Source organism: Sturnus vulgaris, chromosome 13 (assembly GCF_052056855.1).
Source record: "Sturnus vulgaris isolate bStuVul1 chromosome 13, bStuVul1.hap1, whole genome shotgun sequence".
NCBI lineage: Eukaryota > Metazoa > Chordata > Aves > Passeriformes > Sturnidae > Sturnus > Sturnus vulgaris.
In genome coordinates, this window is record NC_142255.1 from 8,035,285 (window position 1) to 8,062,731 (window position 27,447).

At 36.1% G+C, this 27,447-nt stretch overlaps 1 protein-coding gene across 1 annotated transcript in view; it reads right to left on the reverse strand.

Moving 5' to 3' along the window:
• Window positions 1-12,473: 12,473 nt before the first annotated feature.
• The window catches only part of UNC13C (unc-13 homolog C), a 123,258-nt gene continuing 108,284 nt past the window's right edge, over window positions 12,474-27,447 (reverse strand). The window contains exons 28-32 of the mRNA XM_088172513.1: window positions 27,179-27,259; window positions 23,492-23,639; window positions 15,698-15,790; window positions 14,796-14,955; window positions 12,474-13,884 (exon numbers count right to left, since the gene is read on the reverse strand). Of these exons, the coding sequence (XP_088028639.1) occupies window positions 13,599-13,884; window positions 14,796-14,955; window positions 15,698-15,790; window positions 23,492-23,639; window positions 27,179-27,259 (768 nt within the window). The 3' untranslated portion in view covers window positions 12,474-13,598. The remainder of the gene's footprint in view (window positions 13,885-14,795; window positions 14,956-15,697; window positions 15,791-23,491; window positions 23,640-27,178; window positions 27,260-27,447) is intronic.

Genomic DNA, 27,447 nt, shown 5'->3' on the forward strand with positions numbered 1-27,447 from the left:
GTCTCTGGCAGTATTGCAGTGCCCCATGTTTCCATCTGAAGGGTGCACCCAGTTTGCCTGCTGATAACCAGGACTATGAACCTGCTGGTTTTGTGCAGCCTGAGGAGCTGTTCCCTGGGGAAGGCGTTTGCCTCACAGGGTCACGGGGAGTGAATCTCTGTCAGTGGCACGTTCAAAAAGAAACAACATCCCTTGAGCATGTGGAAAGATAAAGTATGAAGTTCCATTTGCATGGTGCAGGGGAAGAGTACTTATTCAAAATGCGGTAAACAGGACGCACCTCTGACAGATTTGCTGACAGGTCGCTGCTGAAATCCAGGTTGGAAAGTCACCTTTGTCTTTTGACATTAGTGTGAAAAGGATATAATTCCCTGCTGCTTTGGACCAAAACAGTTATCCATGCACAGAAGAGTACAAAAGGGGTATAGAAATTTAAGTGATTCTCTTACACATTTTTCATACTGCTCTTGATAAGTTTTGGTTGTCCAGAAATAGACAGTGTGTCCAGCAGCTAGGAAAGAAGTTTGTGATGGAAGCATTGTAGTTTTGTTTTGGGGAGCCTGAATGAGAGTGTTGGTTTCTTATGTGATCCCATGCCAGATGCTGATCCACCTTTTTGGATCAATTTTTGTCTATAAATAGCTGTTCTTCTTTCTAAAGCTTCCACTCTGGAGGATTTGACTTTGCAGAACTTCTCCTCAATGCTTTTAACACTTCCAGAAAGGCATCCTTCATTCTGTGGTTTTAATTGAACACTATTCATTGTAGCCTCAGTCAGTAAAGAGAAGAAAAGAAAGGTGACAGTCTGTTCTTTCCAGTATCACCTTTCTGTCTTCCACTTGATGAATGAATCAGTGTGTTTGATTTTTAAAAAATTCCCTGAATTTCATAAATGTTTAGTTTCTTTTTCTTTGAAAATGTTTTTTAGGCAAAGGTTTTTCTTGGAGTGAAGAGTGTCAAGGCAGACAAATGAAATACAGGTGAAAAAAGGCTCCTTGAAAAAGATTCAATTAAGCATCACTAGCAATAGTTCAGGCCTCGTATATAAAAAAAATTCTATCTGTATGATGTTTTCCCTTACCAGATGGAGATAGAGACATCCAGTCAACCTTCACTAAGAAATTGCTATGAACATTGAACATCTGAGCACGGAGGCTTCTCTGTGCTCCTCAGAGATTTGCCTTGCAGTTTCAGAACAACCTCTCATTGGTGTTAAAAAAACAAAAAAAAAGTTCCTCAGATGGTGCTTTTTCAGCTTGACTGTAGCTTGTAAACTTCACCTTTAAATGTCACTTCCTTTTCACATTTGCCTGTTACAGGTGGAAAAATTCCAGGATTAGTGTCTTGATTCTGATATGTTTGTGTTTTGTAGGAATGTTTCTCAGCGAAATCTGCTCTGAAATTCAGAGCATGCCTGCAAAATAACACTTCATATATGCCTGCTTCATACTTGGAAATGTGGACTCTACCCATTGATCTCAAGCTCATTGGAAGGGAAATCATGTCAGCAGTAGTGAGATGATTATGAATGTGTTTCCTGGTGTAGACAGGGGCTTGGTTAGCACTGCTAAACTCTCGATTCCAGCTGTTAGCAGGATGGCATGTGCAATTACTTGTGAGACTGACAGTCTGTATTGCCTCATTTATAGTTTTAAGAGTATGTAAAGTGCTTTGGCGCAGCTGAGCCAGAATTTAAAACCCTTGTGAAAACATGGGAATGCTGTGTTGTTGTGATTAAAGGAAACTGATGCGTGACCTAATGGCAGCTTAGCTGAGAGGAAGAAATGATGAACCCTTTTTTTTACAAAGCTAAAATCCAGCAGGAGGAGGAGCCTCATGGCTGGAGGCTATAGTGGTTGATGTGTGGTTTAGGTATTCTCTAAACAATTAGGAAGTAAGTGTTTGTGCTGCTGCATATTTAGAGAGGGTCAGGGAAATTACAACATGATTTTCTATAGGAATAATAATTAAACATAATAATTACTGAAGAAAATATCATTCTAAATTTAGAGCCTTTATAATTTCATATCTAATTTGAAGAAGAGTTGCCCATTTAAAATTATAGGCTTATAATTGGCTTCCCCTCCTTTTGAGTTAGTGTTATTACAATCTAGTAGCTAACTTAGCAAATATCTGTATATGAACAAGTAATTTGTGTAAAAATATATTAAAATAAGAATTATTAAATGTCAGTCAAGGCAATGAGAGTGCTTGGGTTTTTTCCTTTTAACTTTTTAATGTGTATCTGATAATTTTGTTGTTTTATCTCTTTTTTTTTCTCCTCTGTTTCTTAGAATGTTTGTATGAATTTCTCTTTAGCTGAGCTTGGTTTTCAGAACGTGTTTTTTCTGTGTTGAGGTGATGATGACTGCTTTTTCAAGTTCAATAGGAGTTCAGGAATGTATCCAGTTCTCCCCTTTTAATTGCTCTGGGTTATCTGCTGCAGGCTCAGCTCTTGGGGCTCCCCTGTGTTGGCCAAACTGCAGGAGCAGCTGTGAGTGCAGGCGAGGCTTCTTCCATGAATGGAATCTGGTACTTGTCACCTTCATCACAATCCAATGAGATTTGTCAGCTTTATGATTTGTGTGTCTGCTAGGAGCCATCTCAGTGTGTTTCTGACTCTTGATAATTAATGAGTTTTTGAAGGAGGGCTGTTAATACAAACACATTCAAAACAGAGCTACCTTTTTTTTTTTTTTTTTTTTGGCAGAAATACTCCTTTTCAGGCAGATGCAGAGTTCCTTCAGGGTTATTCCTGAGCATATTTTGGAACAGTATTCCTAAGTAAGTATTCTGAGTCATTATTTAGGAAAGAAATTGAGGGGTAGTCAAGACTTTAAAGCTAGCTATATACTAAATAATTAAGTACAGCTGGAAACAGGATGTTTTTAATGAATGTGTTTTGTATAGTACTTTGCTGACAAGCTTCTAACTTTCTTCCTTTCTTGGTATTTTCTTCTTTCTTCTTTCTCAAGTCCTTGGATTGACCACTTCTTGAAATTTTTAAATTTCTTCTCCAAGTTTTTAATCTAAAATAACTGTACCCAGACACCACATTACACACGCAGTCTTCTTAAAATGGGCTTAATCCACTTTGTGAAAAGACAAGTTGTGTTTCAGACATATTTTGTGAAAAAAAGCCAAACGACTTAAATAGTAGTTTGTAGCACTTATGTCAGTTCTTCAAGTGTAGAAGTTTACTACTTTGATAGTTAAAACTGGAGCTCAAATGCACCTCATTTTTGAAAAGTTTTTTTTTTGTGCTATGTGACTCTTGCCAGCTGACAGAATAACCTTGGCAGAGTGCAGCCTTTGCTTCTTTTTCATACATATTTATTCTGCTACCCTAGGATCATCCAATGGGAATTCATTGCTTCAGTAATGATTGAAGAAATCTTATTTTTAATCTAAGTAATTTTCTGTGAAGTTTAATTCATAATGGAAGAGCACCTCCTGGGTAATAACTAAAAATGATATATTTTTAATGAAAAGAATTGCCTTGAGTCCTCAGTGTCCAGCAGACTTGCCTCCCGCTCTCCAAAACTCACAGATCATCTTTACCATATAATGCTTAATATTTCATTACAATTTAATTACTGGACAGATTCAAGATTAACAATAAAAATTGTCTCGGTTGGACTTAGGGGCTTTTAGAGTTGTAGGGGAGACTCATTTCCAGTTGGTTCTCTTACACGAAGAAACACAAAATTGCTTTGGGAAGAGTTCAGGCTAATAAGACTTGCAGGCTCTGTTTTTCCAGTCTGATCACTGGCACAGATTTATCGACTCCCTGTGACTGTGTGTGGCCTTGTGGAAATGCTCAGTGATATTTCCTAATGGCCCTGAGTTCTCTGCGTTTTATGTTCCCAAATAATTTTCAGCAGCATCGTAGTTCTAGTTTGCATTGATCACCTGGCAATGAAGAGAAGCCCCCTCAGTTTGTGGCTTAGTCACTCAGAATAGCCCTGCAGAACTGATTGTGAAAACTGAACCTGCAGAGGGTGATGGGCTGGCACTCACCAGCCTGGCTCTGCTCCTGCTCCTGGCTTGGGCTCGTTGTGTGAGCTCAGGCACCAATCTCTGCTTCAGCTTCCCCTCCTTCTGCTGTGCCTGATCTACTTTGGGGCTCCCTTGTCAATAAAAATATCTACTTCTGATTGCATTTTTACACATAATAGCTGACCTATGCAAAGCATGTCTGTACCAGATGTACTATTTGTTGTTCTCTATGTTAAATGCTAAAATAAATAAACAATCCCCCCCCCCAAAAAGCCCCAAATCAAAAGCCACACTAAACCACAAACATAAGCATATAATCCTTTCTTCCTTGCCTTTTTTTTTTTCTGGAGGAAAATATTTTACACAGCTCTTTGGAACTTAATTTAAAATTCAGTGTAATCATAGATCAGACAGCATGTTAAATCTGAATTAAAATCTTGGCAGTTTTTAATTTTAAATTTGGATGCCAATTTGCACTTGCAGCTTAATGAATTTAAGTAGTTCCATGAATTTTGGAGAGTATTCAGCCTTTTGGGGTAATTAAATTTTTTCTTTTTGATATTCAGTGATGGCAAATATAGAAGTATTAGAATTTGGTGAAATAAAGTAATACTTGAAAATGATCTGAACTCTCATAAGTATTTTGAATTATTCTGTAATTTATTTGTTATACTATTCTGTATCTGGTGAAGAGCTCCTCATTCCTACAGTGTAATGAGATTTTGTTTTTGCAGAGTGCTCTTTCAGCTAGATGCCTCTAAAACACCCGGAGAATCATTATAGAGTTGTGCCACTTTAGAATTTCAAAAACGTATATCAAAAGCTTAAAAGCATTGTGGCATCTGCATAGATTGGCTTTTAAAGAATACATTAAAATTTATTAAATGTAAGTTATTTTGTAATGTCTTAGTGAAGCTGTGCACTAATTAAGTACTTGTAATCTTTTTATTCACAGTTTAGGACAAAGCATTGCTAATTGTCTTGCAGGAATTATTGATGGTGATGGTGCATGCAATGTCTTTAAGTTCCAGTGGTAGCTCTTGCATTTTTAGCTGAGAATGGGTATAAAATTACTGAATTACATCTTTCAAAAAAAGGTTATTTCTCTCCATGCTGTGTGAGAAAAATTCAAATACTTATAGACAACGTGATGTATTTTCACATGGAACAAAAATTAGTGCTTCAGAAAACATAAAGGATGTCTGCTTTTAATGGTGAAATCCCAAAAGTGCTGTTAATACTTTTCAGATTAATAGCAGAAAGAGATGAACTGAACATGTATGGACTGAATCAACAGGAAAATCAGTAAAAAGTAGAATTAATTTACATAGCTTTAAACAGTGCTAAGGCCTGATTCCTGCTATTGCTTATCAATCCTGGCAGCCTCACCAGTTGATAGAAAAGCAGATTTTATTCATGATTATTTTCTGTGGGTACATGGCATCACAGCTTAGCTGGATAAAAGTGGTAATTGTAGAAGGTTCTAGAATGAGACAAAGAGCTTCAGATTTTGCTTTTCTAATTAATTTGCCTCTTCAGTTGTGTGGTTTCTCTGTTTTTGTTTTTTTTTTCCCCGATTAGGAGCTGCCTATGACAGGTTGAGCTGTACATTTAAGGTTCATTCAGTGTGGGCTGTGCCAACAGTGCTCCCATGCCTTTGTTCATTGTAATGAGAAGCTCAGACGTTTTATTTATTACATTTACTTGTTGCTTATATCCCACAGAAAGGACTATCAGGAATTTAAGGTGTCTGCTAGTTGCACAATATAGTTGTAGTCAATTGAAGAATTTTAGCTCTCCAAAAGGTTGTGGGGTTTTGATTTGTTTGGCTATGTATATTGGATATGTAGGTACGGGAACATGATGAAATATTCATCCGTGCTGAATTTCAAATTGTAAATTAATGATTTATTTGTGTCTGAATATTGATGCCTTCACAATGAAAATGGATTTATTTTTCATATTGGTATGTTGATCTAGAAGTTTCAAGAAGTCAGCTTATTCATGGGGTTTTTTTGCTTATTATCAACAATTATAAGAGGGCAGGCTTGCTTGAAAAGTTGATTGTAGTCTTCCAACTTAGTCAATAAAGTAATTGAATCGTATCAACCAGTAAACACCCATAATTGTAGACAGAGATAGTGACAATCCCCCATGATGCGCCTTGGGTGGAAAACAAGGTGCAATGCTTAGAGCATAAATTTGCAATCTTAGGCTGCCTGAATTTAAATTCTGATGCTGTCGCTTGCCCTTTATAATTTAAACAAAAAAATGTAATATTTTAGATTTAAGTTTTTCTGTGTGTGAATGATGGGACATTGCTTGCCTCAGAAGAATATGACTGGGGTAAGTCACATAGGCTCAAAACATCATGTGAGCAATGACCTGGTGCCCCTGCAGTCTCTTCACTCACTGTTTGCTTTTACCTCTGACTGGACACAGTCAACTCACGAATGGTTTTGGGGGTGTGTATGTCCCTGTAATTTAGCCCTTTTTTTTTCCCCCCCTTGATATTATGGTATTGTCTGACTATAGTTTAAAGTAGTAAAAGTTGCTGTGCTGTGTTTGTTACTGATGACTTCAGATGCCATTTTTAATTTCTACAAAAGTGTTCTGACAGCAAACCTTTTATGAGCTTGGGGTGTGGACAGAAAGAATGGGAAAAGTCTCTTGCATCTGCTTGCCTATTATTTATTGGCTAAAGAGATGCTGAAAGTGTTCTTATAATGGAATTTCAAAATGAATCTAGAACTTTGTTCCTCCTGCTATAACTGCTTTCCAGGATAGTCTGAAGAGGTTTTCTGCTTTTTTTTCCTTTGTTTCTTTTTTATTGTTAGTCACAGTCACCTTGGTATATAAATGTGTGCTAATTATCCTCAATCAGTCTATTTAAATAATTTACAGTGTAAAGGTCTCAAAGGACTCTCTAGGTGGCAGGTCTGATTTAGAATAGCACAGTCTTTGTTACATGGGCCCTTTTCTTTCAACTCTGCCCTTCTCTCTCTGTTTTATTGAAATGACTCTTCTATTGGCTTTTAGGTATCTCTTTTTCAGTGATATTTTATTTAACACTGTCATCCAGATACAAGCTGCTACTGTAAATAATGATACTGTTCCAGATTTTCCTCCTCTGTTTGGCAAATTTTCTTCTCTGTGTTCACTTTGTTCTCTGCCCAAAAGCAGAGACTATTCTCTATCTATTCCAGTTAGCTGTGTTTGTTTCTATTAGCAAAGTCTGACGTGCTGGATTTTAAACCTGGTCTGTGTTTCAATAAGCTGATTCTAGGCATTGCATTCAGCCAGACAAGACTCTCTTAGCTGGCACTAACCTTAGCAGCTCACTTGGAGCATTTAACAAAGATTTCACCCCTTCTCACAGATTATTTAGCCAGCCAGTCTAAATAACAGCATTTGCCAAAATTACAAGCTGCTTAGGAGCATTTTTCTATTTATTTATTATTTATATTATTTTTAAAGATACTCAATTCATGCAATAAATGTTGTGTACAAATTTTATTTCCTTCTGACAGAGAAGGATATATACTCAGTTACATTCTTCATTGTTTCCATCTAATAAGTAATAAGTTATTGCTAAGTGTAAATAGCATTCTTCATTTCTATTTTTTTTTCTGCTGTGAAAAGCAGAGTAGAGCAGAGTAGTAACACAGTTAAGTTCCCTGCTGCTACTGACTCCAGCTCACTTTAGTAGTTACTGCAATGCTTTGTCTCTGCTGCTGAGTTGGGGAGAATGAAGGGCTTGACCTAATTTTGGAGTGGTCACCGTGCTGAGGAAGATCAGTCTGGCACAGGAGTTCCTCTGCAAATTAAGCAGGAAAAGCAGATAATGTTTTAAGGGCATATTGATTTATTATTGTCTCCTGGGTACAAATTCACATGTTGATACATTGATGCATCATTAGATCTAAATTGCTGTTGTTTCCCAAGCTCCTCAAGAGAATATTCCACCTTGTTGATGTTGTGTCTTGGATGTACATTATTCAGGGAAATAATATCCGCAGGCTCTGTAACTTGAACTTGTTTATGGTGGCTTCCAGGCTGGGAATATGTTTATCTTTTTGTAACAGAGGGTAGTGACATGCAGAGCACATTTGTTCAGACTCCATTCAGTACAAAAAGAGGGGAGAGACCCTCTCAGGGATCAAATTCTCTCTTGTACCTCTACTGAAATCAAAATTGACAGAAGTAACTCTTGAGCTAGACTAGAACATGACAAAAATACAGACAGATCTGCCTTTCTGTGACGTTATTGGTATCACACAGCCTTTTCTGTTTCTGCCATGAGTTAAGGAATGCAGTCTGAATCCACACTGTCTGTCAGCCCTCTTCTACATCCATTCCTTTTTTTTTCTCTTTCCTCTCTATCTTTTCCTCTGAGTATATTCCCATACAGTCCAGCTATTCTGGGTATCCAATTTGCTTGTGAAATGCTTTTTATATCTGACTGCTGTGTAATGCCTGGAAACCCTGGGTGGTTTCTATGGACAAAGCCCTGCCCCATGTTGTAAGTTAAAGTCCATCTAGCAGGCATCATACAAGGACTTTTATCTGGAGGAGGGGAATGGATTCACGCTGCTGCAGTTTTCCATTAGTGTTCTACTGTACACTGCATGTTTTTGCAATTCCTTTTCAATTTTTGTTTCTGCTAGTCAGTAATTGACATTTGTTTTCTCACTGTCATGACCTCAGGCCCAGAGGCTTAACTCACATTGCACTCAGTGCCGTCACTGGCAGGAAAAATCCTCTTGCTTAAAATGGGTAAACATGGTTGAACAAAATGTGTAGGCCCTGTTAAACCTGAATGGAACACAAGTTAGAGCTGCCTCAGTAACTGTAACTTGTGTATGTTGGGCCAGTGAAGATGGAGAGCTCTGATTTTTGCCTGAGTCTGGTCTGCTACACCTCCCCTTGTGCTTACCCCGGTGTAGGTTTGTTTCTTCCTTTGTGTATTTGGTCAAACAACAGCGTGTGTCCAGTTTACAGAGCCGAGCTGGAACAGCTCAGGAAGCTGTTTGTCCTCTCTGCCTGGAACTCCTGCTCAAAAACTCCTGCTCAAAAAGAGCAATGGCTGTTAATTTATGTGACACTCCAAGGCAATGCAGGTTGGAGCCTGGGACTGTGCTGTAGTGTGTAGAAAAAACAGAGAAATATGAAAGAGCAGACTTTACTTCCTTGGATTAACTGTTCTGAGATCTTGTATTTATTTAGTTGGAAATTAATCTGTGATGTTTTAATGGGTTTCACTGTGAAGTTTACAGTATGCCCACTTGCTATTTCATATTCTGCAGTGAATAATTCATTTTGCTCAACTGATAGTGAAGGCTTTCGGTTGTAATTGCTGGAGTCTTTGAAATACGAAACTGAATTCCTACAATGAAATCGTCACAGGCTGAGTAACTTAGGAAGTTTGTTTAGGTAAGCTGTCAGCTACAGAATCTGTTTGAAAATATACTTTTGTTCACTTGTTTACCTATTGGGTTGATCTTCAAATGAGATTTTATAGATTCATAATTTAGAAATGCATTTATAATCTGTAGTGTGTGTGCTAGCATTCATTCAGCATAGAACACCCAAGAAAAACAGATATTTTCCAGATACAAACTGTAATTTTTCTCTCAGCCAATGCTTCTAGTGGCATGTTTTTAGAATATCCCAGTTCTGCTTATTAGTCTCAGTCTAGTGTTTGTATCATATCTTGATTATAATTTTAAAATAAATTAAAATTTGTCTCCTGAAGATTCATTTCTATGAATTTTTCACAGTACAAGTCAATCACATAAATCTGGTGCCAAAATGCAAAGTGATATGAGAATACCATCAAAATAAGCATGTGTAAACAATTGAATGCTTTCCAACACTTGCCCAGCTGTATTTTACAAATAATATTTGAATCCATTTACGTTAATTTTGTCTGCTAGCTGAATCTAATTTAATACAATAACTTAATATTCTTCCCATATTTGTTCAGGTCTTTAGATTTCAAGGGATTTGTGAGAAATGTGTATTTAACTCAGACTAATACAGTAATGGTAAATTATTATTCTGTTTTCAGTATTTGTCTACAAATTTGATTTCTACAGTGACTAGCATGAGAATATCAATGAAAACTAGTAAAACAAATTGAGGGGAAAAACCCAGAAATTATTGGTCTACTATTATTATTCTTTTCTGTAAGCTTCTCAAGTAAATCACTAGAATCATGTCTACCTAAGCCAAATGGTGGCATTTGCACATGCCAGGAATTTATGCAAAGTCTCTTGATTCTTCCAGGGTACAGACAAAATAATTGGAAAAAATGTTTTGTATTTTGCTGCTGGGACTGGTTGACCCTCCTGGTGATGGCCCAATACCCATTAATTGATTATTTTGATGCAAATTTAAGTCTCCAGAAGACATAACAGGTATGAAGAACTATGTACATCCAGTTCCATCTCACAGATGTTTCTTTTGGCATTTTAGCAGTTTCCTGGGTTCAGTGTCCATATGCAGAGGAAAGACCAATTCCAGCACTGTGTTCTTAATTCACGTGTTATCTTAATGTGGCATTAAGGAAAAAAAAAAATAGGTAGGGTGTTTGAGATTCAGAATGGCTGCTAGTTTTAGTTTCTTTTATTCACACATTACTACTTCCCTTCTTTTGACAGGTATTAGCTAAAAAATGCATTAAGGAAAATGTAATTCAGTTTCTGTATTTGGCTCTTATATTTTCATCCTAGAAAACAAACTATAAAGGGCAGAAATCTTTCTCAGTCTTTATTGAACAGTTTTATGTAAAACTGTCAGTTCTGAGTATACAGGTTGACTTGAAGAGCTGTCATATGACAGATTTCTCTGAATGCATTTGCTCTTTTCAGGTACACATCAAATGGTTTCCATGTAGCAACTGCTCCTTAGAGAATGGAAATTTTTTTTTCTCAAATTGATCTTGCTGTTTTCTTCCATCTCTTTTTTTTTTTTTTCTTCCCTAAGTGCATATATGTATATTTGCTATCTTAACTCACCAATACAAATGGAATTCCATTTAGAATTTTGGTTGCATCAGTTGTCACTGAGAAGTGAAATTGCAGGAACAGCTGTCCGTTTGCTTAGGTTAGCTCAGCTGAATTAAGAATTTTCTCACAAGTTGAATTTTTTAAAATGAGGTATTTATTTCCCTAAAAGAGATTATAATAGATTTTTAAACAGCACTGGAAACTGTTCCATGTCAATCATTTTGACTACATGAAACGTGTGAGGTCCAACTGCTTGTGCTTCACCATTGCATTTGCTTTTATTTTGATTCGTAAGAATGTTTAAAATAGTCCTGTGCTGTAGAATTAATGCATTTTCCTCTTATCTTCCACATGACAAATTTTGATCTATAAATATTTCTGTGTTAAAAACAGTGAAACATTGAAGTGTACTGTGTAAAGCTGTGGATTACCAGGGATGGTTTTCCCAGCTTGCCTGATTGCTTCTGCTGTGTGCAGCTGAGGGAGACCCCTCGGAGCAGTAATTGACTGCCTTGACTGATTCTCTTGTTATTCCTTTATCCTGAATCTCGGGATAAACAGTTAAGTGGATGGTGATTACATCATGCATTAAAATGTGTGCCATTTTACAGTAGAATAAACAGCCACAGAAAAATATGATGAAAGTGCTCCAGGTAAAAAAATACCAGAAGCTGTTTACTCCAGCCTTTCTGGTTTAATTCACAGAGCCACAAATGATATATTGTGGAATTCTTTTTGCATTTTGTCCACAACGGTGTTCTATAGCAGGAACCACCTCATCTCTTGATTCTTCTTTTTTATTTGAAACTGAGTCTGCTGATGTTTCCTCACATCAAATCTTGTTAACAGTCTGTGCCTATTGTTGACACTTTGGCTACATTGCAGAAATACAATTTGGAATCTGTAATCTTAGAGGAGTGTTCTTAACTCTCTAAAGACTCTGCATAACATCCCTAAATGTCTAACTATTCTTATGACAAATCTAATTTTTAGTATTCAAGGAAGAACTTTGGGGATTTTGAAAGACCTTATAATCTCATCTAAATACCTCACAAATATCTCCTGGAAAGAACTTGGTTTGCCTGCATGGAATCACGTTTTTACAAGGCTGACATCAACATACAAACTGTGTCCTCCCTTCCCTTAGTTACTTTTTCCCTAAGCAAAGCTGAAAACTCCAACCTGTGTAATGAGAAACACTTGTGACCAAAACAATGACAAATGTGGAGCATTACACAACATTTTTTTTATGTGTGTGTATATATATATGTATACCTACCTAATTAATTGTGAGTTTTAGGACACTGACATACCAAATTTTACACTTATAAAACAGCCAGATTCCAGACAATGCAAACCATACTTTAATATATTATAAAGCTATATAGTCAGCCCACTCCATGGGCTTCACAAGCACATAAAACCAATAGTTACATAAATAATATCAAATGACAAAACTAGAAAGCAGTTTCTGCATACTTTATTTTACAATTCCTCACTAAATATATTTACAGGACACAGAGTTTGCTTTAGTGCAATACATAGTAATGTTGCATAAGTACAAACTGTTGAACTTTTCTAAAAAAAAATTAAAGAAATAAAGCACTTAACTGATGTTACAGCTAAGTATGTAAAGCAACGTCAATAACTCTGAGTGAAAATGCTAACAGCATCTTTTCTTCTCATAAACAATTTCTAGAAACAAACCACAAACCAGCATTACATATTCCAAACTACTACCCCTTGTACAGTACCATATCATTTAAAAAAATCACTTTTTTAAAGCACATATACTGTACTGTACAGCAACCTGTTTCTACAGATACTGACTTACTCTTTTAATACAAATATGATATTACCGTGGCAGTTTTGAAGAACAAAGTTATCTCAAGATATCAAACATCAGTAACAAACTCTGATAAGCACAGCTTCTTGAGAACCTGCTTTAACAGCATTTCTTCACAGTGATATTTATGAAAGGTTGGAAAAAGAGATTAGCATAAAATATTTCCATCCTTTTTCAGTTTTTATGCAAAAATCATTACTTTATATTGGTAATTATAAAATTACAAACACTTTCTATAAGTAACTGCATCTGTAGTAATGATAGAAAAAGTCATCAGTAAGACACCTAAAATGAGGCTTGCATAACATGAGAGTTTGAAGAAAACTAGGTACACCTCATTTTTAAAATAAGAGTAAGGGATGTAACTTAATTTAGAATAAGCAACACAGTTTAACAGAGATAACCTATTATCAATTAAAAAAGCTACTTATTTATTAATAAATGTTAAAAAACAATAAAATTGTGATGAGGTGAAATCAACATTTAAAAAGAGATGATGAAACACTTACTCTTAATCTTAGTTTTGGCACTTCATTGGAACAATTACTTTACCAAAGACCAAAATATGTATAAAAGATATACAGCTCCTTGACATACCTTGCAAATATAGTACATAAGTACTGGCAAACACTGAAAACATAGTTAGTTAAACATTCCCACAGATTTGCACATGCATGCACTAGTCAGACAACAGCGTTGTATTTATGTTCTTGGCGGTGACAATCTTGCATTATTTGGGTATTTTAGGCCGTTTCTTCAGCAGATCTCGTCTCTGTTTTAAGTCTTACAAATTCTTTAGCGACTTCATCATTGTTCCTTTGAGAAAGTATCCTAAGGATTGTTAAGCCAGTCTCATCCACGGCGAGGCTCCTGAGCAGGGGGTACCAGGAGGCGCAGCTGCCCCTGTCGGCGATGCCCTGCAGCTGGATCACGGTCATGCCGAGGACGCGATCCTCCCGGGCGAAGCAGTAATCCTTCACTGACAGGTGCAGCTCGTAGGCTCCTGGCTTATCTTCGTTACTCAGCAGGCTGTGTGGATTAACAATGTGAATTTAGAACAAGGAGCGCAGCTTAATTCCCCCAAGGAATTAATTCACTCTAGAAATCTTGGAAAAATTAAAGTGAGAGTGGTAGTTTAAATTTTGTAGTCCCATTTTGTTACAACAGATTATCTAATTTTAAACTTTCTATGCAGGTAAACCTTCAGATGCATTGGTGATGGAGCTTCTGTTCTCAGTAGCCTGAACAGAAACAGAATTCCTTCAATAGCTGGAACAGCAGTTACCTTTCCCTGGAAAGTACATTAAATGTTCAGCTGGCTCCCCAGCTGTCAGCACCATGACTTTAAATCAGCTTCAAAATATACAGGAAATCCCTGGCAGCAGGCATCAAAAGGGGCTTTGTGGTGAGACACAGACAGTAAAGTAATTTCCAGTCAGGGTTGGAGAATAAGGGAAGGAACATAAATTGGTTTCAGAAAAGGATGGAGAAGTACTGACTTTAAAACTCCGGGTTAGGTGAAGTTTCTTACTCATTTGAGGATTAAATGGTAACAGCATTAGATAAACAATGCTATTAACACATGAAACACCCCATACACATTTGCATAGCTCTACAGGCATGAAGGCCAGATATCTAGAAATAATAATTAATGCTTCTTTCCAAACAAATACCTAGGCCAACAGATTCCTAGGGATAGAAATAGTCACTCCTCTGCAGGGAAATTAATTGCACATTTTAACCAGGTTTTGTACGACTCAAAGCTTGGTAATTGCCATTCATCTTCATATACAACAAAGATACAAATTAGTAAACAGTTTTGAAATGGTGTCGATATATCTATGTTAGGATGGCTTTTTTTTGTTGTTAACGGTTTAAAGGCAAAAATATTTTAGGAAAATTTTCAAAAAATATGCAATTTCCAGACATAAAAGACTTACAATTGGAAAGTTTCATTGTACTTTGGTGACCAGGTGTTGCTCTTTGTCTTGGTTCCATGTTTTCTTTTCTTGTCACTTAATTTAGGACCCAATATGCAAACTTCCACAAAGGGCCGGAACATAGCTGTTGTTTGCCAATTTAGGTTATTAATTGCTACAACTATAAAGAGATAAAAGAACTGAAGTTAAATAAAATACCATTGAAAGAGTTCCAATTAATTACCCCTTATGACTTTGTATAGCAAATGAAAAGTGACCTGAGAGCTTTCCTGTACCAACATATCAATACCTGGTAAGCTTAGGAGGAGCTTTGCCCCTTCCCTGCCCAGTAATGACGTCTTAGATTACTTTTAGGTTCACAAGTATCAAATATAAATATGTGTTTCACAAATCCTTTACATTTGCAGCTTCTTTTTGTCTGCTACCTTCACTGCAATTAAAAAAAATCAGCTTATACTAATCTGAATGATCCTGTGCTTCTGAAATTCAGGTTGTGCAGAACAAATGCATTTTGTTAAAAATGCAGCTTCTTAAGGCTCGGTGCAGTCATTCACCACTCAGCTTTGTTATAGATTTTCTGAAAGTTAAATTATGTACCAGTAATTGAGAAGTATAATTTGACACTTTTTAATTTATAACTCTAGAACTTAGTATAATAACTTTAAATTATCTATACAGAGAAGCATAGACAGTACTTACTTGCCTGTCTTCTGCTGAACTTCTGCTGATATTGAGCAAGGAAAAAGTGCACTCTAATCACTGAAGTGTACTTAAAGCTTCTCAAGTACTATAATACTTATCATTTTTTACTTTAGTATTGGTATGTTTGACTTAGGATATAGTGCTAGGAGGTTTGGTCTTTATTGCTGCTTTCTTTTTAAAGTTGATTGTTTGAAACTTACCTTTCACAGTGACTTTGTGCTCACCAGTTCCAGGATGGGTAGAGATATCCACCTGTACAGATATCTCACCCACTGAATTATTAGCAGTTTGACCTGAAACAAGAATTACTGGTTAGCACATCTGGCTTTTGGATGCATCAAGAGAAACAGACAGTCAAAGGTGAGCAGTAATTTCCTTTAGAAACACTTATTTTTTGTTGTGTTTCACATTTAAGTGGGAATCAGTTACAGATACATAAATGCCACAAAAGAACTGGGTAATTGCAAATGGAAAGTGCCTTAGTGAAATAAAAAATCCTGGTCATCTGGAACTTTCCATTCTTGTCATTAGGGGTGTTTGCATCTTGAAATGAAGAAGTTGGGGGGTTTGTCAAGCTTTTCTTTTATCTCCTAAAAATCTTATTGCTCAGTGTGTATTTGGAAAGTTATTTCTATATCACTATTGATGAATCCTTTGCTGAAGGTTTTGTTTCAACAAATTACTGAAGTTCTGCACTATAGCACAGATAGAGGGGCTTAAAAATGAAAGAAGAAGGTTGAAGTGATGGCAGAGGAACCAGGTACTTATTTTTTTAAGTTTTGCTTTTGAGCACCAGAGGAGGTTGTAAGTCAGTTTGTACAGAATGAATCTTTAAAAAGATTTTAAATATTGTCTTGAAAGGTAGCTCAATATATCAAATTATAACAGTACCACATAAATTATGTTTTCTTGTTCTTTGATTGAATGACTGTGAATGTTGAATTCTGTGAACTGCACTTGCTCCCCAATGTAATCTCCTGTGAACCACATACTAAAGTAAATTGCTACCTCTGTACAACTGGCTGCTATTTCTGTGGGTAGCAGAGAAAAGATTCTATATTCCTCTTATTTATACAAAAATTCCTTACCCACTGGTTCACCATCCCTCTATATGTGAGGAGAAGCAAACATTCCTTTACAATTTTTCCAGCAGTTGATACAGGAATTAAGGAAGGGCTACAGAAAGAGGGAGGGGTGTCTAGTGCAATAATAATGGGGGAATGGATTTCCCCCCTTAAATGAGTTAATAACTAGAGTAGTTTTTTTCTGTTATCATGCATAGTGTTTTTCTTTCCTGGATTTCCTAACCAGTGGCTTTCTAGAAATGAGCTCTACAGTGATGTTTATTCATTGTTTTGATCTGTAATTGTGTTCTCTAGATGGCATGAGCATTGCAAGGTCAATTACTCATACCCCAACTGTTAGTACTTCAGAGAACAAGCCTCTTTTACCTGATTTATTAAAATGTGAGACTCAGTGATCATTTCACAAGCTCAGAATCCTTGGACATTATTGTGCATTTCCAAACTTTCAGGTGAGCTTGGCTTGGAATTATTGTGAATCTACTTTTGAAACACAGCAGTGCTTTAAAAATGCAGAGTGTCAATGTCTTACTCTATTTATAGATGCCACTTCTGAATTGCATGGAACCTGTACAAATTTTGCTGTTAGATGTATTTCATTATCAGTTAGAGGGCTTGGACCACTATCGACGTGTAAATAAGAAACTTATTAGGCATCAGCTTTTTAATTATAAGAGGTTTAGCTTCAGTGGCAGCAATTAAGTTTCTTGTATTTGGGTAATTACTTAAAGCTGTACTATATGGAAGCTCTGGTTATAAAAGAAATCTTATGGTTATAAAGAAATCCGTGCAAAACATAATCCAGTTTTATACTAAAAGCAGTTGACATTAAAATGACCCTACAGTCAGTATTGCTGAGAAAAACTTTGCAGAACACCTCAGCCAGCAGAGACAATTTCTAGTGGAGTCTAGAATATCAACTTGGTTTCTTTTAGTAATCATCCCATCCATCTTCCTCTTTCTGACCTGCTTAACAAACTAGAGATACAATTCCAGGACATTTACTATTTGCTTATAGAATCTCTTGTTGACATTCAAGAACTGGTACTTCGTTTAAAAGTCTCTGATCTATCTATTTCTGCTGTTTTGTTTTCTTTTTTGCTACCACTTCTTGTAGAGTCACAGCAGGAATTAGTGATTCTGATTGCACTATAGAAAGGTCCATTTATCCTACTACATTTAATAAGCCAATTTAGCTGACAATAAATCTCTCCATGCACTGCAGAGGATGATTGCACTTTTCTTCCTTTAGTACTGTAATATAACTCATTTGAAGGCTAAGAAACTTATAAATGATTCTGCCTTATGTTTGAAAACCCTATGGATGTTTAATTATTACTGCTTGCTCTCTAATATCTCCTTTAAATTTTATTTATTAGTGTATTTATATAATTCAAAATGCAGAATCCTCTTACTGGTGGGTCTTTAAAGTCGTCACCTGCATTTAAAGTGCAGTCATTCTTTTGAAGCAAAGTGTAAAGAAGAAAAAAATATCTCCTCTGGCCAAAGATACTTGTTCCTCAGGGACTAGAAAGGCCTAGAAATCAGGATTTTATTCCTCCGTATTTAGCACCTGGAATGGCATCAGTGTGAGAGCTCTTATAACACCGAGTTTGACAGAAGACAGACATTTTGGACCAAGGACCAAGTTAAACATTTCTTAGTCGTGATAGTCATAATCACGACACGTGCACACAGAAATTCCACTGCCGCCTATTCCTTAGTTGCTATCTTTGGAAAAGGTGAACTTGTGCACTCTGAGAAAATAGAATATGTAAATGGAAAAATGAGTCATGTATGTTTTGTAAAACAAAACAGCAACTCCCTATATTTTCTAGGATATTCCTGCTAAATAGACTCTACTAAATCAGTCTGTGTGCACAAAAGACTGCAATATGTTTCTGTGGAAGGATTCCTTTGTCTTGCTTGATCTTTTAGCAGCAAAATGTTCTAAAATGAGGAGGGCTCTGGAAACTAACTTCTAGATTTGCATGAAAAAAAGATCCCAGGAAAAATAAATGGGATTCACAGAAAATGAGTTAGCAGAAAATTTAAGAAGGTGGTGACTTGCCGTATTTTTGCCCCAAAGTAGCCAAAGATAATAAGCAAGACTCTGAAACTTTGTATGACTCTGCCAAAATTTGTGGAGGTTTTCATATGTTCCTCTCTCTCTTTTTTTTTTTTTTCTTTTAAACTCTGCATCTAACAGTTCAGGGTTTCAAGATCTTCTTTACTTCTCTGAGGAATAGAAATCCAGTTCAGAAGAAAAACAACCACCTGCAGACTATTAATCATGTGTGACATGATTTTATTACCCAAATATTAGAAAGCTGGCTGAACATTGGGAGCCAGGCCAGCTGACCAGGCACTGCTGCCTCACTGGCTGTTTCAGCACAAAGCTGCTTGTTTAAATACTGGACATGTGCTTTGGCCTTGTTTTCTAAACGGGACATAAAAATGAAAAAGTTCAACAAATACTCAAACTTTCTCAGTTTCCAGTGCTCTAGGAATTACACAAGTTATGAAATCAGCACTTTAATTCAGACAAGTATCTGTCATCTTTTGATTGATGATGCCAATAAAATACATACATTTGTCTGCTGTTGAACTGCTAATTTATTAGGAGAGAAAATATCAAGGTGACTCACTGAGTTATTTTTTACAGGAGCCTAAGACTGATTTGGAGGAAAACCTCACATGAATTTAACATTGTCATTTAATCCACAAAGAGTAAGTTAAAGCTGAATCGTTAGGAGATGGATGTAGCAAATGGTTGATAATTTTTGTTTTAGGTGATTCTGAGAAGCAAGTTCAGTTCCTGAAGGATGACTTCAGCAACCATTTATTCACCATGCTGCCATAGAAAGATTGAAAGGATTTAGGTTTGTATTTGATCAGCAGATGTAAATGATTTGTCTAAAGGATCACTTGTGATGAAATTAAGGGTGGCAGGAGAGCTGGGCTGCCTCTGTAAGCTCCTCCACTACTGTGCAAAGCCACACTACCAAAGTACTTTCCCTCCCGCTGGAATTTCTGTGGAGCCAGGCAGGGACCCGAGGCACTCAGAGCACAGCAGCAGAAGCAGGATGGTGTGGTGTGAGTGGGGGGTCCTGGTTTGAGTCCTGCCATGGAATCCCCAGCCTTTGCCTTCACCTCTGGCAGGGAAAGCCAGGGCTGCCATGGCACAGCTCAGGGGACCCCAGAGCTGCTGCTCTGTCCATGTGCTAAAGAAACTGGGGATGAGCCAGCTTTGGCCTGGGAGCTGTGTGTGCAGCTGGCCCCATCTACCCCCCTGTGGCTGTTTGTCTATGGTTTTTGTATATATTGATATATGGGCATGTGTTCTGTCCAGTGTTTACCCAGACAACACACAGGCCTCTCATTCTGTATGTATTGAATGCCCTGCTTCTAGTAGGAAGTTATTTTTAAAAATTAATATCATATAACTGTAGCTTACCTGTAGCTTATGTTTATTTTCTTGAAGATTTAGAGGAAACTGATGTAGAACTTGTTTCTAATTTAGGTCCTTTACTGTTTCATTTAAGGAACAACCAGAAATTTTGAAATGTGAAGCCTCTTGAGTGAATATTTTGTTAAGAATTTCTGCTTTACCAGCAGTCTGGTTTTATCAATGTGAACTTTAAAAATAATTATTTTTCTGCCACTATTCTGAGTGTATTTGCTTTTCTATTAGCATATGCTGGAATATTTTTATTACTTGTAATTCAACAAGTTTCTTCTTTGTTTGTTCTTATCTTTGCTGTTTGTAATAATGTGCTGATTTTGCAGCTTGTAATGCAGGTCTGGTATTTTTTTTTTCATGAAATAAGGTTGTGTAACACATGATTCTGACCTCAATTTGAAACTACAGTGGATGAAGCAGGGATTATTTCTTGAGTTAAATTCTGTCTGAAGTATGGGCTATGAGAGAACTGGAAATGCATTGTAGGATTTAAATTTCCTGATAGAATACAGGTATAGCTTTCAAAATATGACAATTAATAATACAATGGTTTTGACAAGCAAAAGAAGAAAAGGTCTTTCTTTTTCATCTATAAGAGCTGCTAAACAATTTAAGCAATTTTTATTTTCTGTAGTATGATGTCATCTATATGCTTGCTTAAACTATAGTTAATATCAGATTATTGTTTTAATGTAATTCCATATATTTATGAAATATTGAGGTTCTGCTTTGCTTGTACAATTACAGGTTGCAAAGGAACAAAGAATTGAATTTTGGCTTGGCAGTTGAAAATAATTTGTTTTCATTTTTGGTTGTGTAACTTCCTTCCCTGTGTTAGTGACTTCACAAGACAAGGATGGAGTTACTGTTAGAGAGAGCATATTTACCTAATGAGGATGAGTATTATATTTTCTTGTTTTCAGATACATCTTCCCTTTTTAGCTTTCAATTGTCTGCTGTAAGAATGAAGAAATCTGAATCAGACCAGCTGAAGCAAAGTCTTTCCTGCAGCCTTGTAAACACCCAGGCTTTGCAGTATGAGCTCTGTGTTGTGAGATGAGTATTGATTTTTCTGCTTAAGTGATACAAACTATTTTAAGTCAAACTGAAAAAATGTAGTGTTGAATCCAGCCACTATGTACTATTCTCTAATAACATTTCTGAACTGGAGCTGCTGTAAATTTCTAAGAAAAAGTATTTCTCTATATCCAACAGCTAACCATTTTAGATGCAAGAGTGGTGTTTACTTTGGAGAAATTAGTGGTAATAAATGAGAGCTAATTCAGAAAACTGTTTGAGACTCTTTTTATGCAGTTTGCTAAAATTAAAATAATATTTGTTCAGATGTTATTAGTGTTGATGTTAAACAAATATAAATATTCACAGCACTGGCTGTAGTTTATGAAATTACTGAGGATTCAAGGCATTTGCTAAACTAAATCACAGCCATTTAATTTTGATAACAGACTTGTCTGTTTTGAAAAGTCTTGAGAGTCTATAGTGGTACTTTGAAAAGAAAATGATCAGGGTAAGATTACAGCAGTTAATTTCATGATGCATTTGAAAAAGGCAGTAGGAATTGTGCTTTCAACTATTTAGTGTGGTGAAACCACCACGAGAAAAACTATGAATCCCCGAGTCAGCATTTTAGAAGTTAGGAATGGTTTTATTATGCAAATTTCTTTGTTGCCAAGATCTTCAGGAATGTGTGGACACAAAGGCTGAGAAACAAAATTCTGGTTCAAGCAATCATCTTTTTTAGAAATAGTGCAGATCATAGTGTTGGATAATTTGGTTATTCCTACTGAACGTGATCCTTCATGAATACAGGAAGTATCAAGGACCATAACACATTTCTACAGAGCATTATCACAGAATCAGAGAATCATTAAAGTTGGAAAAGACCTCCAAGATCATCAAGTCCAACCTTAGGCTGTTTGTGTGTTAACTCCCCCTTCTCATGGCAATCAGAGAAATTTTTGCTCTTCAGTTTCTTAGAAAAACTGCAGCTTAGTCTTGGTGAGAGAGAAACTATTTTAACCTGTGGGTAAAAGTAAGCCTGATTGTTATCTGATTCCTGTAGTCATTACAGGAAAACCAAGCATCCAATTCCATCTACAGTCATAGCTATTGTACAATATATGCTTTCTTTACATTTACAATATTTCTTCCATTGCTTTGAGCTTAATTATATCCAACTGTCTATTTTGATTATGGATCGGCAATGTGAAAAAAATTGGCCAAATATCAATCTGATTATATTCCAGAGAATTCCAGAATTCCCTTCTGATATGCAAACTGAGTTTTTAAATTTTAACTAAAAGCTAATGATACAGTTATAGCTGTGAGGCTGGAGATCATAGTAGATGAGGATTTAATCCTTTTAAATGAGGCATTAAAGGATAATGAAAAGTTATGAGTCACTTTTCCTTAAGTTTTATTCCCGGTGGCTACATTTCTAACAATACTGGTGTGCAAATATAGGCATGGTAATGTGTGCACAGAAATGAACACAGACCTCAGGCTGAAATCATTATGAAAATCAGAAAGTCAATTTTGTGGTTCAGGATTTATAAAAGATCATTAATGGCTATGACTTAACTATTCTTTGTCTCCTGAAGCTACAATGAAGGTATGTGTTAAAGAAAAGCAAAACACAGGGAAAAAAAAAAAACAACCAACCAACAAAAAACCCCCAAAAAGAAAAGTAAGTAACAATTTTCTGCCTGAATCCCTGTTGCTAATTTTTGTTTTTGAGAGGGGGGAAAAAATACTCTATTCCCTACATATTAGAGTTTTATAGCTATTTTCTCATTCATAATATATGAGTTATCAACAGAGATCTCAGTTTTAATATGGGAACAGCTTAGGAAATAATTCCTTGGCAATAATCTTGGGGCAAACTACAAAACTCATGTTACATGCTTTTTATATTGTGAGTAACATATTTTATATCAGAAATAAAAGCAATTGATTTCCAGCTTTACTGTCCAATTAAAACTTTCTGATTCTTATGAGCTGGAACGGGGTAATTCATTATACCAGCAAATTGTATTCTTTCCCAAAGACATGAAGTGGCAGGCAAGTCATTTTTACAAATGCTCTTTACATTCAAAAGAGATCTAGTAAAGATTAATATTATGCAAAAATGTGTAGTTTCTGGAATGAAGAAAACATTCAGCTTGGAATATAATGTAAAGTAAGCCTGGTGTTCAGGGTGCATCCAGAGCTCAGGGACTGTTCCTGCTGTGCAGCCACAGCCCCTAAAGGAACTGCCCTCAGATACGCTCCAACAGCAGCATTAGAGAAGGGATAACACCAATAACATCACATTTGTGTCAATAATCCCTAAAATACCACAGGGGGTGGAGCATGTAATCTGCAATCAATAATTTAGAACATTTAGAACATAACAGGATGCATTTCTATGTCCCTTACAGATGACTTACTCTGAGAAGTTTGTGTGGCTATAAACTTCTTTATCAAGGCGTCAGTAGTTTGTGTGTAAAGGCTGAGAGCGTATTTGAGGGACTGTAGGTCTGGGCTCTTTTCCAGGAAATTCTTTTTCAGCCCACTTCCTCCAGCATGGAAGTATTGCTAAAATGAAAAACAAATATGGTTGTTCACAGAGGAAAAAAAAGGCCTCAGTTACAGACATACAACTTTAAGTAAAATTCTTAAATGAATGTTTAGGAGTAGCAACAGGCATGTGTAGATTTATTACAGCATTTGAGATAACTGTCATCATCTCTAGTACAAAAGCTTCTTTCCAAAGGTGAAAAACAAGCATAAGGGGAAGAAAACCATATACAAAATTTTGATTTTCTTCTTCATGATCTGAAATATTCATTTGCCAAAACTGGACAAATATTTGAAGCATTCTTTTAGACTGCAGAGAGTGGAAGGAGTTTAAGTTCTTTATCTGAAAAACCTCAAAACATCACAAATCCCTCTCAAATGAAGGCCTGGTTTAAAAGCATAGAGAAAGGATATATTCCTTTTTATGGAAAAGGGAGTTTTGTAAAAAATTTCAGAGAGAATACTCCAGAGTGTGACTTTTTGAGTAGCAGTGTGAGGACTACTGTTCTACTGCCACAGATAGATTTGGAAAAACAAATATGTTTATGAATATGATGCCATGCTGACTATGTAAACTATATATATATATAAACCATATCTAAAAATGTATTATATTATGTTTTCAATCCCAAAGCTGAGTTCAGAAAAATTAGGGGTCAGATTCTTCCCTTTTCCCCCTCACAATGAAGAATTTCCCCCCAAGTTTTATACAGCATAATACACATTAGCTACAATGAAAAGATAAATGTGCTACATACCTTCACTTTGTTCAAACACCTTGCAAAGCATTTGGCAACTGCCATTACAGTTCTAGGTCTCAAGATCAATAAAGCTCCCATTAATGGCTAATCAGTAAAAATAAACAATGTTTTTCAGGAACACAATGGTTACTTGATGAGATGCAATATTGGCCCACTCAGTACAGGGAGTGTGGGGACTGCAGGCAGAACCTCCTGTCCCTGCCTTTCTGCAGAGTTGCCAAGGAAGAGATGCAATATCTCCATTCCAGCTCTCAAACACACATCTCCCCTAACTGCTGTAGCCCAGGCTTATCTGGATAGCTCAGACCTACACTCCACATCTGCCCTCTGCATTTAGTGCACACATTTCACTTTCCAGTTCTCATGATTCTGCAGGAGATGAAAAATAAATGTTTCATAATAGTTATTTACATTTCTGTATTGCTTTCTACTGACTGTTAAAGGGAAAAAAATATCTCTAGGAGCAAAATGGGATATGAAGTAATCAGACTGCAATATTTTAGATTGTTTTAATACTATGGGGACAGTTAGTATCAGTTTAAAAGGTTCTGAATAAATCTATCTTCTCATCATAACACACATATAAAATGTGTATCTTTCCAAGGAAATTATTTCATACAATAAGTTCCAAATAAATCTCTCATCTTAATTGCTCAAGAGTTTAGTCATTATTTCACTAAGAATCATAATCAATTTATAAGCAAGTGTTAAAATCTGTTAATATTTCTTGCTATTGGGACAATTTTTTTGAATTTGTGTCTCCCAGTAAAACGTTATCTGCAGCAGCAGCTACACATGGCTGAAAGCTCCATGAAAGCTAACAAACATATAATGAAACAAAGACACCTGACCCTTGTTTTCCTGAGTTTTGAAATTTTTTTTTGTTTTTCCCAAAGATGGTAAATTTTGGAAGCAAAACCAGCAGTGTGAACGTATCATTACTGCATGGAACTGAGTATAGAAAAATGAGTAAACAGGGTTTTACAGAGTCAGCTGGATCTGTTCCTTAGAGACAGAACCTTGAAATCTTTCCCCTGCTACTCCTGCTCCTCTCTGAGCAGTTTCAAGGTTTGTAGGTGACCCAAGAGGTTTGAAAGTCACGCTGACAAATGCAAGGGGCAGAGGTCAAGGGTATGGAAATCAGTGCTGGAGCCACTGCAGTCTCAGCCCAAACCTGCCAAGGGCCACACAAGCCCCTTTGGGTGCTGGATTCTCTTTGTAGAGGTCTCTGGGTGTACAGTGGCAACTAGGACAGTATTATCAATGAACATTGTCCCTGGGCTGACATAATGAGGTAGCAGAGAACTCAGTCTGAGGCCAGAAAGCCACGTCTCCTAACTGTAAATTCCAAATTAAGCTGAAAAATATTAAATAATTTTATATATATGTATATATATAAATTGCTATGGTTCTTTTTACAGAATACAAAGACTGATGCTATACTATATATATTTAAAATTAAAAAATATTCCTTTACTTTATATTTGTCAAAGGATTACTAACACCATCCACAATTAAATTATGATTATTTCTCAGTGAATTAAATGAAAGGAAAAATAAAAAAGACTGTAAGTAGAGGTACTCTTCCCTGAAAAGCCCTTCCTTAGCATAATCAGCTAACCCATTTCTGAACACACACGACATGCCATTTTTACCATTCTCCTATCCTTATCTGGGTAACCATGATTTCTGCTTTAAATAAACTGCATTTACTAAGCATTACCAAAAAATTTTATATTTTGATCATTAAACTTATGAAGTACATTCCCAAATAAATATAGCAGTCTTTTTTTTCTTGAGTTAACTCATAAAGTTTGTCTTCTTTCACTTTTTACCAGTGTAAGCCCAATTTCTGCATGATCAAGGTTATTTGTTAAGTATTTTGGAAATGATTTTGCCATATTAGCTTTTAAATACAGGCAGTTATAATGCACACAGGCATTGCCTTACAATTTGAAAAGAGGTTTCTCAGGAAGCATTCTTCAGCTCAGTTAATGAATGCTATGAATTAACTATTATAATTTAGCACACAGATATAAGGATGCTGAATTAGAAAAGGGATTTTTCCTATTTAATATTTTTCCTCCTAATCTAGATGTTTTTAGTAAAATGGCCAACACCTTTCTATCCATCTGTAAGAGTTTAACCACTGGAAATTTAGGCAAGGGTTGGAGTTTATTTTTTTCCCCAGATTCTATTTGTTTAGAATAAACATTTTGAAAGGAAAATGATTAGATTCACATACTTTACTTCACACGCTTACTTTAGGAGCATACTTACAATTTGTTCCATTTTTCGATTTGTTTCCACAACATTATTAATCCCCAATTATTTTTATTTCTGAAAGAAATGTCAATTGCACTACAAATACAAAAATGGCAATTGGTAGCCCTCTCTGTTGCTTTTTGCTTGCCTTGAAGACTTTTATTGCAAACCACTTGATCATAAGTATTTTCTCTTACTTATATCTTCAATTTTATACTTCACTAGCTGCCTCCTTACCTTCCTGATGTGCTGTCTCTTCCCAGCAGACAGGAAAATATGCTGTTATTATAGACACTGATTACTTTTAAGTTACTTACATCAAGTAATAATCCAGCCAATGTGAAAAAGACTGATAAGCAAATTAAATTATAATATGTTAATTAATAATATATTAAATATTCCTAATGACTACTTTTGACTTCAGAAAGCAAATCCATGAAGACTGTAGGGAAGTGTCCAGTCTTTTATCTAAACAGCAATCAGTCACTGTTGGGCATTCCAGCCCAGAGCAGAAAAGCACAGAAGCTGCACCTTTATAGTAAGCAGGGCCACGTCCATTATTGCACACTGCCGCAGGGTCAGGCTTTTGGCTTCCTCTCGGATCACATGGTCCTGCAAAGCAAGACAAGACTGCACTTGGTTTTGAAAGAGAGACAATATTGTGAATATCTGTTCTCTGCAAAACAAACAAACATCTGCCAAATGCCCCCCAAGGACTATGATTAACAGGGATTAATTCAGAATCCTTTCACAACAAATTATAACCCGGAGCAATGGTGTTGTTTCTTGAAAACATAGAC